The sequence below is a fragment of the Maniola hyperantus genome, chromosome 24 (genome assembly GCF_902806685.2).
Source record: "Maniola hyperantus chromosome 24, iAphHyp1.2, whole genome shotgun sequence".
Lineage (NCBI taxonomy): Eukaryota > Metazoa > Arthropoda > Insecta > Lepidoptera > Nymphalidae > Maniola > Maniola hyperantus.
In genome coordinates this window covers 2710217-2726707 of record NC_048559.1, presented here as the reverse complement: position 1 = coordinate 2726707, position 16491 = coordinate 2710217, and the positions used below count along the sequence as shown (strand labels likewise).

The window sequence follows — 16491 nt, the reverse complement described above, 5'->3', positions numbered from 1 at the left end:
AATCCGCACTTGGTCAGTGTGGTAGATTATGGCCAAAACACCTTATTCGGAGAGGTGACCCGTGCTCAGTAGTAGTGACCCGGCGATGGATTGATAATGATGATGATGATGATGATGTACTGACCTAGCTACCTGCCTTTAGGTCACAAGAAGTATATAGGGTACTTCTAGTACCTAAAGTGATCCTATAATGGTTCCTTTTGAGGTATGGAACCCATAGTTAGAAGAGAAATAACGTCAAAAAATAATTTGATTTCTTTTATCTTTTCTAGATCTATTTTATTGAAAACGGACTAAAGTTTTCTACACATTCCTATAATTCTACAAATTAATACAGAAATCTATAGACTCAACCTTTATTTAGTTTGAAATCTATAGATCTCTGACTTTGCATAGACTTAAGATACTGATAAAAGAGACAGAGTTATATCATTGGCATAAATCTGTCTCGTTTTAACTGAAACTTACGTCAGAGCAAAGTCAAAGTATGCTCTCTATACATATCTGTGCTTAAAGTATTATGTTTTAACTATGTATAGTCTGAGCTAATTCAAAGTATAAGTACTCTATAGATTTTAGCCAAAGAATATGCAAACCTCAAAAAATGATTTTATAATTGTTATGGTGAAGACTGCATTGAAATTGATATAAATAGGGACTGAAAACTAATTTTGAACTATTTATACCTATAGATTATAAATTTCATTTTTCAGGTAGTACTAGTACAACTAAGTCATACTACAGCTGCTCAGTATGATGAAGGCAAGAATTTCCTAACAAAAGCAAGAAAACTTCAATCAGATACTTAATTAACAATTACTTTTATTAAATAAAATAATAAAATATATACATATGTTTCATTCTGTACTGTACATAATTAATATTTATTTCAATAACATTTAAATAAAAATTAAGTTTAGGAAACAACTGTTTATTTTTGGTAGATGAGTGACGGAACATCTTTTTAACTCGCAGACTCCATATACTTGGTTTCATGAAATGGGCTGAAATAAAAATTATCAACGTTGAAAGTTTGTTATGATGATGTGTTGAAAGGTGTACCTAATGTATCCTACACTTCAATTTTTTGCTATGCATACTAGCTGTTTACTATGCAATTAAGCATCACTTTCTTTAACGGTGAACCAAACCATTGTGAGGAAACCTAAATGCCTGAGAGTTCTCCATAGTGTTCTCAAAGGTGTGTGAAATCTGTCAATGTGCACTCGGCCAGAGTGGTGGACAATGGCCAAACTCTTCCCGTTTTGAGAGGAGTCCCCTGCTCAGTAGTCAGCCGGCAATGAGTTGATCGTGTGATGATACTAACTGTTGCCTGTAATTATTATTTTTATATAGGTATGCTACACTTCCATTTTTTGCTATATTATAATATGTACTAGCTGTTTAATAAGCAATTAAGTATCACTTTCTTTAACCGTGAAGGAAAACATTGTGAGGAAACCTACATGCCTGAGAGTTCTCCATAGTGTTCTCAAAGGTGTGTGAAGTCTGTCAATCTGCACTTGGACAGAGTGGTGGACTATGGCCAAACTACATTTTGAGAGGTGAGCTGGCAATGAGTTGATCATTATGATGATACCAGCTGTTACCTGTTATTATTATTATTATACACGTAGGTATATACATTCAATCTTGATCTTGTAGGTACTTTCATGCCTTAAATCACATTACCGCCTTAGTTTGTTGAATTCATAGCAGAATTCATGGATACCTCGTTCCACGTCCTTGCACGCCAGATTTGTAAGTATACCGCCAAGTTTCAGAACTTCCTCGCTGTATATTCCTTTACCTGTATATTCAATGTACTCTGTGGCAGTCAGTTATTTAGGATGATTGCTTTTCATCTGTTTGCATTGATTTCCTAGCAAGAGTTTGACAATTAGGTACCTCGGTGATTTCAAGGTAAGGTAGGTAGGTAAGATTCCAAGCAAAATTCTTTGCTTTTATCTATTTTATGCACATAACCACTATTTTCACAAAGTTTTGTAACAAAAACTAAGATTCTTTAACCACAAAACATAAAGAAATTAGGTTAGAAATTATATTTGCAACAAAAATAATAGATCTGTTTTTTTAACTAGTTTTACGGCTCTGGGTTCTAGCACTTTTGATCAAAGACTTAAAACTTCAATTTTCGACACTTTTATTGTGATTCGACCTAAATAAATCAAGTAAAGTTATTATTTTTGTATTTCAAGTAACATCGTTCGATATTTTTCGCAAAAAATAGTTTTAAGATTAAAGGGGAAAATCAAACACAAATTTAGTGCAGTTCTTGTTATCTTAAATAGCAACACTTACTATTCAATTGAAACGTCATTTTAGACGGCCATTTAGGATGTTTAAATTTAGTTGAAGCAAAAAAGCGAATGCAGTTTAGAAATAGAAATCCTAAAATTAAAGAATCTAAAATTTAGTTTAGGTTTAGGTTAGGGTACAACAGAATTAGCGCCAATGGGGCCGATTCTCTAGGCGGTTTTCTAATTTTAAAATGTCTAATATTAGACTTAGAAAGGTGTGTTATTCTGAAAACCCACTTAAATGACAGGTCTAACCTAAAATTGAATTTGACAGCACTAAACTATTCAATTTAGATTTTAAAGAGCAAAAGTTATTCTGTTGCACGAACTAAATGCCTAAATTAAGAAACGTCAACCTAAAATTTTCTAAAATTAGAGTGGACCTCGCGAGGTGCCCACTAAATTTAAAGAGTCTGCTTAAATGGCAAAATGGACGTGTTTTGAATGAAATATTTTTATTTGAGTTTAGAATTGTTATATTTAAGATAAAAAAAGTATCTTTTAAGTGTTTTAATTTAATTTAAACTTTATAAAATGGAAATATACGTGGTTTCTCTGGCTCGTCGTTAATTCACAAAAAATAATTAGGTTGGTTATCTACTTTGTTGTCTAAGAGTATCAGACACCTCCACAGACATCCTGGCGGCTTCAGCAAGGCAAACCTAAGATCCTTAAGTCTCCTTATTTCTTAACTAGCAAGTGGCAGCTGTTCGAAAATCCTGTGGGACTAGGATACTTTTCTGTAGGTACTTAACTTACCTACCTACCTAATAAAAGTAGCCTATAAGTATATCCTTCACTAGTATGTGTCCTTGTGAAAAATCTCTGTGCCCAACTAGGTTAGATGCATAAAGGAACATACCCAGAGACAAAAACTTGCATAGGTAGCTACCTAAATATTAGTGTGAACATAAATCTTTGCCAATTAGGTATGCCAAGGTAAAACTTGATGCCTTGTTATCATTATCAATGAGATTAATTCCTACTACCTACTACTTATTGCTAAACATATCAAAAATAAAGCAGAATAAGTGTGGTGGTAGAGTAGGTACTTATAATAAAGTTTAAGTTCTAAAATCTTAATGAGTTCACCTAAAGGTTTATTTATAGGCTAAATTAACAGATTTTACATTTAGTTATGTCTTATACTTACATACCCCTAGTATTGAACTAAGTACTTGAGTAGTACCCAGTTACTTCTTTATTTTCAACTCAGTAGATACCTGCTTGAAAGACTACCTATTACATGCATAAGTAGGTACTTATACTAGCTACAGTACAGTATAGATAACTACAACTAACTGACATAGCCTGGGTTCACTTTAATCATCTGATAAGTTTTAGTTGAGAAGTACCTAGTAGATACATCTTGTAATTCCTAAACATATCCTTATATCCAGTTTACCTATATAGGTATACCCATACCCATATGGGTATACCTATATAGGTATACCCATACCCATATGGGTATCACATTTCAGGTTAACTAGCTGACCTGCCTGAGTTGTACCTGCCCCAGCTTTGTTCGGGTGGAATAAGTACCTATGTAAGTATCTGAAAATTATGTCGTAGTGGTCTATATAGGTACTTAAAGTAAACGTTCCTTACATGCAAATTCTCAAGTTTTTAAACTCAGCAGCTTAATAAATTACTAGACTCAGGAGTCAGCAGCTTATATGCTGATGTCAGTCAGTCAGTTTATATTTTTACATTTACATAATATGTACAGAAGAGAGAGAGAAAAGCTAGGACTTCTCCATAACATCCTCAAAAATGTGTGAAGTCTGCCAATCCGCACTTGGTCAGTGTGGTAGATTATGGCCAAAACACCTTATTCGGAGAGGTGACCCGTGCTCAGTAGTAGTGACCCGGCGATGGATTGATAATGATGATGATGATGATGATGTACTGACCTAGCTACCTGCCTTTAGGTCACAAGAAGTATATAGGGTACTTCTAGTACCTAAAGTGATCCTATAATGGTTCCTTTTGAGGTATGGAACCCATAGTTAGAAGAGAAATAACGTCAAAAAATAATTTGATTTCTTTTATCTTTTCTAGATCTATTTTATTGAAAACGGACTAAAGTTTTCTACACATTCCTATAATTCTACAAATTAATACAGAAATCTATAGACTCAACCTTTATTTAGTTTGAAATCTATAGATCTCTGACTTTGCATAGACTTAAGATACTGATAAAAGAGACAGAGTTATATGATTGGCATAAATCTGTCTCGTTTTAACTGAAACTTACGTCAGAGCAAAGTCAAAGTATGCTCTCTATACATATCTGTGCTTAAAGTATTATGTTTTAACTATGTCTAGTCCGAGCTAATTCAAAGTATAAGTACTCTATAGATTTTAGCCAAAGAATATGCAAACCTCAAAAAATGATTTTATAATTGTTATGGTGAAGACTGCATTGAAATTGATATAAATAGGGACTGAAAACTAATTTTGAACTATTTATACCTATAGATTATAAATTTCATTTTTCAGGTAGTACTAGTACAACTAAGTCATACTACAGCTGCTCAGTATGATGAAGGCAAGAATTTCCTAACAAAAGCAAGAAAACTTCAATCAGATGATTAACAATTACTTTTATTAAATAAAATAATAAAATATATACATATGTTTCATTCTGTACTGTACATAATTAATATTTATTTCAATAACATAATAATAAATAACATTTAAATAAAAATTAAGTTTAGGAAACAACTGTTCATTTTTGGTAGATGAGTGACGGAACATCTTTTTAACTCGCAGACTCCATATACTTGGTTTCATGAAATGGGCTGAAATAAAAATTATCAACGTTGAAAGTTTGTTATGATGATGTGTTGAAAGGTTTAATGTATCCTACACTTCAATTTTTTGCTATGCATACTAGCTGTTTACTATGCAATTAAGCATCACTTTCTTTAACGGTGAACCAAACCATTGTGAGGAAACCTAAATGCCTGAGAGTTCTCCATAGTGTTCTCAAAGGTGTGTGAAATCTGTCAATGTGCACTCGGCCAGAGTGGTGGACAATGGCCAAACTCTTCCCGTTTTGAGAGGAGACCCCTGCTCAGTAGTCAGCCGGCAATGAGTTGATCGTGTGATGATACTAACTGTTGCCTGTAATTATTATTTTTATATAGGTATGCTACACTTCCATTTTTTGCTATATTATAATATGTACTAGCTGTTTAATAAGCAATTAAGTATCACTTTCTTTAACCGTGAAGGAAAACATTGTGAGGAAACCTACATGCCTGAGAGTTCTCCATAGTGTTCTCAAAGGTGTGTGAAGTATGTCAATCTGCACTTGGACAGAGTGGTGGACTATGGCCAAACTACATTTTGAGAGGTGAGCTGGCAATGAGTTGATCATTATGATGATACCAGCTGTTACTTGTTATTATTATTATTATACACGTAGGTATATACATTCAATCTTGATCTTGTAGGTACTTTCATGCCTTAAATCACATTACCGCCTTAGTTTGTTGAATTCATGGCAGAATTCATGGATACCTCGTTCCACGTCCTTGCACGCCAGATTTGTACGTATGCCGCCAAGTTTCAGAACTTCCTCGCTGTATATTCCTTTACCTGTATATTCAATGTACTCTGTGGCAGTCAGTTATTTAGGATGATTGCTTTTCATCTGTTTGCATTGATTTCCTAACAAGAGTTTGACAATTAGGTACCTCGGTGATTTCAAGGTAAGGTAGGTAGGTAAGATTCCAAGCAAAATTCTTTGCTTTTATCTATTTTATGCACATAACCACTATTTTCACAAAGTTTTGTAACAAAAACTAAGATTCTTTAACCACAAAACATAAAGAAATTAGGTTAGAAATTATATTTGCAACAAAAATAATAGATCTGTTTTTTTAACTGGTTTTACGGCTCTGGGTTCTAGCACTTTTGATCAAACACTTAAGCCTACTTCACACGATAAAATGAACAAAACTTCAATTTTCGACACTTTTATTGTGATTCGACCTAAATAAATCAAGTAAAGTTATTATTTTTGTATTTCAAGTAACATCGTTCGATATTTTTCGCAAAAAATAGTTTTAAGATTAAAGGGGAAAATCAAACACAAATTTAGTGCAGTTCTTGTTATCTTAAATAGCAACACTTACTATTCAATTCAAACGTCATTTTAGACGGCCATTTAGGATGTTTAAATTTAGTTGAAGCAAAAAAGCGAATGCAGTTTAGAAATAGAAATCCTAAAATTAAAGAATCTAAAATTTAGTTTAGGTTTAGGTTAGAGTACAACAGAATTAGCACCATTATCTTTTTAATTTGAAATAATTTATTCATTTGTAGGAATATTACGTCAGAAACATACCGTAGTAGGTAAACAAAACACACGCCAAAATATTCATTCTGGTTATCCTACCTATATAGTTATTACATCTATGCAGTATACAGGGTGTAACCAGAACGCTAGCAAAAACTTGGCGTTATTGTTATACTTACTACCTAAACACAATCCAATACCAATAACCATTTCCCTCATTTTGTAGTTTTTAGTGATTTAGTATTTTTCAACACCGCATGGTATATCGTGCAATACTCGGGTCAACGCCCCGCCTACGACGTGGCATTGACCATTCGGAGTATACTTACGCAACGTTCGTTGACTTCTAGCGTCAGTCAGATGTTTTATCAGTACCCTTATTATAAATGCGAAAGTGTGTTTGTTTGTTGGTTTGTCTTTCAATCACGTCACAACGGTGCGACGGATTGGCGTGATTTTTTGCATGGGTATAGATAAAGACTTGGAAAGTGACATAGCTACTTTTTAACCGACTTCAAAAAAGGAGGTGGTTCTCAATTAAAGTGTATGTTTTTTGTATGTTTGTTACGTTACGCGATTTCTCCGCCAAATATAAACTGATTTTGATGATTTTTTTGTGTTTGGTAGGACATACTTGAGAGGTCTATTTAACTTCGGTGAAGATCTGTTGAATATCTTCGGAGATGGAGAACAGAACTCCTCAGTGGATAAGACTAAATTGCTCGCGATCAGTGTGATAGCTTAGTAAACAGTAGGTTTTTAACCAGGCATATCATATTTTATTATCCCGGAAAATCAAAGAGTTCCCGCGCGATTTTTTTAAAAACCAATTCCACGCGGACGAAGTCGCGGGCATCAGCTAGTATACAATATATCGTGAACTTTAATAATAACTTTTACAATATATAGGCTTTTTATTTAGATTTTTTTGCGTTTTTTTGGTGTTATCATATCTGTAATCGTCAGTAGTGTCACCTGTCTACGTTTTTGCTAGCGTTCTTACTGGCATGTCTAAATCTATTGCTATCCCTTTCATAATGTTGCTTGCGGAAAAGGATAGCACTAGATTTAGACCTGTTCATTTAGTTTAGTTTAGAGATTGTGTACAAGAGAATCGGCCCCACTGTATAGTTAATTTTTTAGCGTCTATAATATTATTAATTTGCGTAATCAGTGTATTATTTCAACTTGGTTGTTAGAATTAATTAAGTTTTAAAAGAATGACTGCCCTTCCTACTTCCTACTTTAGACGATAAGTCATTACCTAAGACAATCTGCTTTTTATTTCCTGTTTCACATTGGATTACAATCATATTTGGCCAACAATAACAAAGATTCAAGTTGGTATTTAAATATATATTCAGTAGAAACTCGATTATTCGGCCCTCAGTTATACGGATTCGCGATTATCCGGACTACCAACCGAAAATTGTTCGGCCAAGTGCGAGTCGGACTCGCACACCAAAGGTTCCATACTCGGGTATTTTTTCCGCCATTTCGTACAATAAATCAAAAACTATTATGCATAAAAATAAATAAAAATCTGTTTTAGAATGTACAGGCAAAGCCCTTTCATATTATGATACCTATCCCACTTGGTATAGGTAGTTATCTTACTTTGAAAATTGAAAATATTATTACAGATACGTACTATTATAGATAGGTAGACTGATTCAAGAGGAAGGTTTATAGTTTATACGTATCCAGTTCAATATTTTTTTTACTAATTAGTTGAAATACGTCGATAAATATGTTCAAGACGTCGCGCGTCGCTCGAAAGAAATCAAGCCGCGACGCGACAGGAGAGCTTTCATCGAAAATGCTGTTTTCATCGAAAACGACTGTCTTATTTTTTTTAAATACAATAAAACTAGCTGATGCCGAGACAACGTACGCGTGGATTTAGGTTTTTAAAAATCCCGTAATCTCGATTTTCCGGGATAAAAAGTAGCCTATGTCACTTTCCAGGTCTTAAACTACACCCATGCAAAAAATCACGTCGATCCGTAGCGACGTGATTGAAGGACAAACCAACGAACGCACTTTCGCATTTATAATAAGGGTAGTGACACATTGACACATAATATCTGCATTGCACCCGTGCAAAGCTGGGGCCGGTCGCTAGTACATACCTACTTAACATTACAGTCGCAATTCGCAGAAGTTTCTCAATTCGGCTGTATGTTTTTTTTTTTTTGATTTTTTGTGTTTGTTACGCGATTACTCCGTCAATTATGAACCGATTTTGATGATTCTTTTTTTTTGTTTAGTAGGGCACACTTCAGAGGTAGTCCCATTTTAATTTGGTAAAGATCTGATGAATAACTTCGGAGATGGAGAACAGAACTCCTCAGTGGATAAGAGTAAATTGCTCGCGATCAGTGTAATAGCTTAGTAAACAGGTTTTAACCAGGCATATCATATTTTAGTTCAATGGGGCCTAAAAATTGTGAAATAATTTTATTTTTTTAAATTTACTTATGCATGTTCTAATATGTACGTTTCACCATCTTGAAACTTCATCTCTTGTGAGGTGACTCAGCTTTAAAATCAATGGAATTTTTTGCTAAGGTCCAAAGAATGTTTTAGAATTCAATTGGCGGTTCGTAAACGATACTACAAGGTTAATTACTGTTGACCTAGATAGATCAAGTAGTAATTATTATTGCTAATCTTGATTGGTCATAAAAAATTAAAAGACTTCGTGCTTTTTTAGGGTTCCATACCCCAACGCTGCCATGGGACCCTTTTCCCTCTATCAGCCAAATGGTAGTAGGTATATAGGAACGTGAAAAAATTCACAGCAGTAGTCTAAAAAAAATTAAAAAAAGAAAAAATTTAAAACAAAAAAGAATAATATAATCATGGCTAAGTAGGGTTCACAGGTTAAGGAGTTATATCTGTTTTTCGAGGATTGTGACTACGGAACCCTACACTGCGCGTGGCCCGTCACACACTTGTCGGTTTTTAACTTCATGTATCAACTGTCATGGCAAAAAGTACGATTTTATTCCTAATTTTAAAGGCGAACCGTAATTTTGACATGACATTTGATACACAGTTAAAATGTCGAGTGAGTTCTCATTTTATACGAACTATTAATAGTTTGCTTTGCAATCCTAACCTAAGATAACTTTATTATTTTATGATAGGTAAATAAGCAGTGGTAGTTTCCTAACTAAACAGGATACATTAAAGAATAGGTACATACCTACCTGAGATGATTCGTTTTAATTAATGGCATGGAATATATAGGGTGTAACCAGAACGCTAGCAAAAACTTAGCGTTATTGTTATACTACCTAAACACGATCCAATACCAATAACCATTTGCCTCATTTTGTAGTTTTAGTGATTTAGTATTTTTCAATCCCGCAATGTAAAACTCGGGTCAATGCCCTGCCTACGACGCGGCATTGACTCTAATTGGCCTACTTACGCAACGTTCGTTTACCTCTAGCGTCAGTCAGAGCGACAGTATTATTTGCAATATATCGTGATCATTTACAAAATACAGGATATTTTCTATATTTTTTTATCATATCAGTAATCATCAGTAGGTACCGTCTTCGGTTTTGCTAGCGTTCTGTAGGGCGATTGTCTAAAACCTGCATCAATCATTATTACAATCCCAATTGTTCTGATTGGCTGAATTTGTGCGATTCTTGTTGCAACAATGCATTGTGGCCAAAAGTGAGCGAGCATTAACCAATCAGAGATGATTGCGATCGTGACATTGTAGCTGTCAAACAACCGCGGTAGGGCCACAGGTTATAGCCTGTATGTATATATATATTGATGAGATGATTCGCTATTTTAGCTTCAATGCATTAAAGTCGTCAGTGAACAATTTAATTATTTAAGTATTATAAAAAACTGTTTATCTAGTTAATAGCGTTTTTTTAATAATAGTCTATTATTGTTTCCACCTTCGTGTTTGCACAACTTGAATATGTACATCCCTACTTCTCCTTTCTTATCAAACACATACGTGTTATATACACATACGTGTATAGGTCTTCAAAAAAATATGATATTGAGGTTTCTAATATCATGTTTTTCTAAACTGAATAGTTTGCGCGAGAGACACTTCCGAAGTGGTAAAATGTGTCCCCCCCCCCCCGCCGTAACTTTTTAAATAAGAGAATGATAAAACTAAAAAAAATATATGATACAAACTTCCACCATTGGTTTGAACGAGATGTAGTAAGTAGCTTTTGATTTATCGTGCAAAATGTCGACAAAATACGATTGTACTACGGAACCCTCAGTGCGCGAGTCTGATTCGCACTTGGCCGGTTTTTGTTTTGTATGGTACCCATGACATATGATCGTAGATATTTTTATATCCAAATTTTCACGGATTCGGATCGGATGAGTGTCTCATCGCTGTAAGACTCCGCTGTCGGTCCGTCCGTCCGTAAGTCTGTCTGTCATCGGGCTGTATCTCGTGAACCATAATAGGCTGAGACCTGAAATTTTCACAGAATGTGTATTTCTACTGCCGCTATAACAACAAATATTGAACATTTCAAAATTACCGCCATGAAAAAAAGTGTTATTTCTTGTAAGATGGTACGGAACCCTTCCTGTGCGAGTCCGACTAGGTGGGGGACAGGGGAGAATGCTTTGTTGTGATTGGGGGACTCAAAAGTAACGTAATCAAACCAATTTTTTTTTTTAAAGAATATTAGCCATGTTAAATAACTAATATTCCCCATTCCTCTCCAACTAAGCGTCAAGCTTGTGCTAGGAGTAGGTACGACAATAGTGCATCGGGCGGGGTTTGAACCGTCACCCTTTCGGTTTTCAGTCCACTCTTTTACCCGTTGAGCTATTGAGGCTCTACATTGTGCGAAATAAGGGTATCGAACGGGCGTGGGGCGACTTTTATGCTAAGCAACTGCCTAAGCTTGGCGATCAGGGGTGTCCGGCTATTAGGCGTCTATAGGTGGTGGTCTGTGCGTAGAGATCACCATTGTTCTCAGATACCTACCTCCTCTAAGAGCTTTATAAGTCCCGCAAATTGCTAATGCGCGTGGCCGCCATTTTAGTGACGTCAGCACTAAGCTGAAGTCTCGAGCTGATGGTATATTTTTATTTCAGCTGACGTCAAAATGATTGTGATGCTAATGGGACATGGTTCCAGCGCAATAGCAATTTGCGGGACTTATAACAGTTAGTATAGTTTATGTTTCTACCAATGGAACTAAAATGAATTACATCTCGTTTCAGAATCTGGGAGTTTCTATCTGAGCAAGCAAGAAAAGGCACTACCGTTATAATTACGACACATTACATTGACGAAACGAAACAAGCACATAAGGTAAGCACACACATTTAATGTATATAGAAGCAGGCGTTACTTTGCGGAAGTTCATGATTATTATGGCTGGCTCCCATGACACAGTTTATACTTCTTTGGGAGCCAGTGGTCAAAGTCTTATGTGTCAAACCTTTTTTGCAAATAAAGATATATGTTATGTTATGTTATGTTATGTTATTATTATTATTTATTATTTATTTATTATTTAATTAGAACGGCCATAAACATGATATATACAATGAACCAAAAACTTAATCTATATATATAAAAGGAGAAGGTGACTGACTGACTGACTGACTGACTGATCTATCAACGCACAGTTCAAACTACCGGACGGATCGGGCTGAAATTTGGCATGCAGATAGCTATTATGACGTAGGCATCCGCTAAGAAAGGATTTTTGAAAATACAACCCCTAAGGGGGTGAAATAGGGGTTTGAAATTTGTGTAGTCCACGCGGACGAAGTCGCGAGCATAAGCTAGTCTTCTATATATATAAAATTCAAAGTCCTGACTGACTGACTGACTGACATATATATCAACGCACAGTCTAATTCACTAGAAGTCATCAGACGGGTCATCAGTCACTAGAAGTTAACATCAGGTGACCCGCCTGCTCGTTTGCTCGCTATATTTATAAAAAGAATAAAAAAGTGTAATTGAATTTTCCACAGCAAAAAAAATTAAAGCAATGCTATCTATATAAATATATGATATTATTAAGTAGGTACTTATTGATTAATTTTATAAACAACTAGTTTAGTAACACTTATCTCCAAAACCACCTCTAAGAAAAGATTGTCGGAAATTATATCCGAGCAAAGCCAGGGTGGATCAGCTAGTCATAAATAACACTAAAGATACATAACACTTAAGATATATAGTTACCATGACCGATGTTTAAATACTTTGTAACTATCAAACGTGTACCCTGAAACAAGAAATAATAATAATCAGAATAATCATAGCACGAGCGAAGTGAGCGCCAATTTCTTTCTTGTAGAAGACTTAACTATTAAAATATATAATTCATTAGCCTATAGAAAGATCAAAGCACGTACAAATTATTTAAATCGAAACTCAATCAACATTAGTTAATGGCAGATCCGCCTGGATTGTGCATGCACCTAACAGCAATTATGTAAATTTCCTTCCAATTAATGAGTACTATTCAGAGTACCTAGATACTAGGCATTGTTCCACAGTCTAGCAGGCATGTTACAAGATAATTCGAGAGCAACACTTCGGCCTTGGCTAATCTATTAAGTATTTGTACATTTGTACAACATACAATGTGGTCTCTGAATGTTGCAAAAATATACCGTTTCCACGGACTTGGAATAGCTATAATATACCCAGCCTATAGCCTCTAGGCTAGGATTGCCAGCTGCATAATCTATAAACTAGGACAAGGAGCTTGAAAACCCCGAAACTATTTGATTTTTGGGGATAAAAATAACCTATGTCACTCACCAGATCTTGAGCTACTACATCTGTGAAAAAAATCACGTTGCTATAAGTCCCGCATATTGCTATTGCGAGGGAACCATGTCTAATTAACATCGAAATGACGTCATTTTGACGTCAGCCGAAATAAAAATATACCATCAGCTCGAAACTTCAGCCTAGTTTGAGCAGAGTTTGACGACCTCCCTGGCGCAGTGGTGAGCGCTGTGGTCTTAATAGTGGGAGGTCCCGGGTTCGATTCCTGGCAGGGGTTTGGAATTTTATAATTTCTAAATTTCTGGTCTGGTCTGGTGGGAGGCTTCGGCCGTGGCTAGTTACCAACCTACCGGTAAAGCCGTGCCGCCAAGCGATTTAGCGTTCCGGTACGATGCCGTGTAGAAACCAAAGGGGTATGGGTTTAATAAAAACTGCCATACTCCTTCCAGGTTAGCCCGCTATCATCTTAGACTGCATCATCACTTACCACCAGGTGAGATTGCAGTCAAGGGCTAACTTGTATCTGAATAAAAAATAAAAAAAAAGTGCTGACGTCACAAAAATGGCGGCCACGCGCATTAGCAATTTGCGGGACTTAAACTAAAATTGTATGAACTAACACATAAAATACATTATTATAATACGCAGACACATCCTTCTCTCTTTCGTCGGCAGTTATTGTTAGTTTTCAGTCTACCATACACTTAGGCCTCGTTTACGGAGACGCGGGACGTCACGCGTCGCGTGTAGCGTGGCGTCTCGCGGCGCGTCGTACGTTATGCGATTTCCAAATAAAGACTGGCAGAAGGTTCCGCTGCGGACATCGCTTCATCGAGAATTGCCGCCGCGTGCGCCGCCACGATGAACGCCGCGTGCGCCGCTACGATGAATGCCGAGTGGGAGGCGTCGATGCCATCCGCGGGCTCGGTCGCAAAAACGCTCCATCTCAAACAAACGCGTATAAAATTGCTTCTCCGTAAACGCACTCATACAACGCCATATGTTTAAATTCAGTGCGGGCCGCGCCGCCCATCGCAACGCGCGACGCCCCGCGTCTCTGTAGACGAGGCCTTAGAATGTTATTAAATTAAAATAAAATACAAACAAAATTCATTGTCATACTTAACATACGTTCATGTCAGTAGGTACTTTGGTTTTTCACATATTTTATCTAATTGTTTTTGCAAATCAATACTTTTGTTTTGTTTTACCGAGCACTTTAAATGTTAATAAATCTAAATATATAAAAGGAAAATGTCACTGACTGACTGACTGACTGATCTAACAACCCACAGCTCACTACTGGATGGATCGGGCTGTTTGGCAATACAATATAGCTATTACGACGAAGGTAGGTATCCGCTAAGAAAGGATTTTTGAAAATTTAACCCCTAAGGGGGTGAAATTTGTGTAGTCCACGCGGACGAAGTCGCGAGAATAAGCTAGTCTCATCTATGAATATTACAATTTTGACATATTTTATTAAATTTTTTTTTTTTTTTTTTTTTTTTTTTTTTTTTCAACCAATTTTATTAAATTATACTTTCTGTAAGTTCTGTAACCAATACCTATTTAGTGAAAATATAACTTTTTAGGGTTCCGTACCTCAAAAGGAAAAACGGAACCCTTATAGGATCACATTGTTGTCTGTCTGTCTGTCAAGAAACCTACAGGGTACTTCCCGTTGACCTAGAATCATGAAATTTGGCAGATAGGTAAATCTTATAGCTGACATTTGGGGAAAAATCTGAAAACCGCGAATTTAGGGTTAGATCACACAAAAAAATTAAATTGTGGTCATGAACTAATAATTAGTATTTTCAACTTTCGAAGTGAGATAACTATATCAAGTGGGGTATCACATGAAAGGTCTTCACCTGTACATTCTAAAACAGATTTTTATTTATTTTTATGCATCATAGTTTTTGAATTATCGTGCAAAATGTCGAAAAATACGACTGTAGTACGGAACCCTCATTGCGCGAGCCTGACTTGCACTTGGCCGGTTTTATTTTATTTTATTACTCTCATTTTTGCCAGATCGGTCTCCTACGAGACGGTCAGCTGTTAGACGAAGATACGCCGGACGAGATCCTGCGAAGGTATGACTGCAACACGCTGGAAGAAGCCTTCTTCAAGATGGCGTTACGACAACACGAAGTCACTCATAGAAGAAGATCCAGTAAGTACTTCTCTTTTATCTAAATATATAAAAGGAAAAGGTGACTGACTGACGGACTGATTGACTGACTGATTGACTAATCTATCAACGCACAGCTCAAACTACTGGACGGATCGGGCTGATAGCTATTATAACGTAGGTATCCGCTAAGAAAGAATTTTTGAAAATTCATCTCCTAAGGGGGTGAAATAGGGGTTTGAAATTAGTGTAGTCCACGTGGACGAAGTCGCGAGCATAAGCTAGTTCTACATATTATTTTTCTATGAATAACTTCAAATATGAAGCTGTGATAGCCTAGTGGTTAAGACGTCCGCCTCCTAATCGGAGGTCGAGGGTTCGATCCCGGGCACGCACCTTTACTTTTCGGAGTTACTTATGTGCGGAATAAAAAAATAAACAATATAGTAGGTATGAATTAAAGCTTTTTTTTTAAACAATATTTTTAACTTTCCAGCGCTTACAGGGTCGCCAGATGTTATCCCGGAAAGCAGTATAGTAAACGATAGTCGCTATCAGTCCCGGGAAGACTTCAACGTTGTCACTAGCAGTACAGATGTGAGTAGCTACATATTTTTTTTTTTTTTTTTTTTATTCAGATACAAGTTAGCCCTTGACTGCAATCTCACCTGGTGGTAAGTGATGATGCAGTCTAAGATGATAGCGGGCTAACCTGGATGGGGTATGGCAGTTTTTATTAAACCCATACCCCTTTGGTTTCTACACGGCATCGTACCGGAACGCTAAATCGCTTGGCGGCACGGCTTTGCCGGTAGGGTGGTAACTAGCCACGGCCGAAGCCTCCCACCAGACCAGACCAGAAATTTTGAAATGATAAAATTCCAAACCCCTGCCAGGAATCGAACCCGGGACCTCCCACTATTAAGACCACAGCGCTCACCACTGCGCCAGG

The 16491-nt window shown here is 36.2% G+C and overlaps 1 protein-coding gene across 1 annotated transcript in view; it reads left to right on the top strand.

Moving 5' to 3' along the window:
• Nucleotides 1-16491, top strand: part of LOC117993538 (ABC transporter G family member 20) — a 73826-nt gene that overhangs the window by 45793 nt on the left and 11542 nt on the right. Inside the window, exons 5-7 of the mRNA XM_034981338.2 lie at nucleotides 11866-11956; nucleotides 15440-15581; nucleotides 16036-16136. Coding sequence (XP_034837229.1) covers nucleotides 11866-11956; nucleotides 15440-15581; nucleotides 16036-16136 — 334 coding nt within the window. The remainder of the gene's footprint in view (nucleotides 1-11865; nucleotides 11957-15439; nucleotides 15582-16035; nucleotides 16137-16491) is intronic.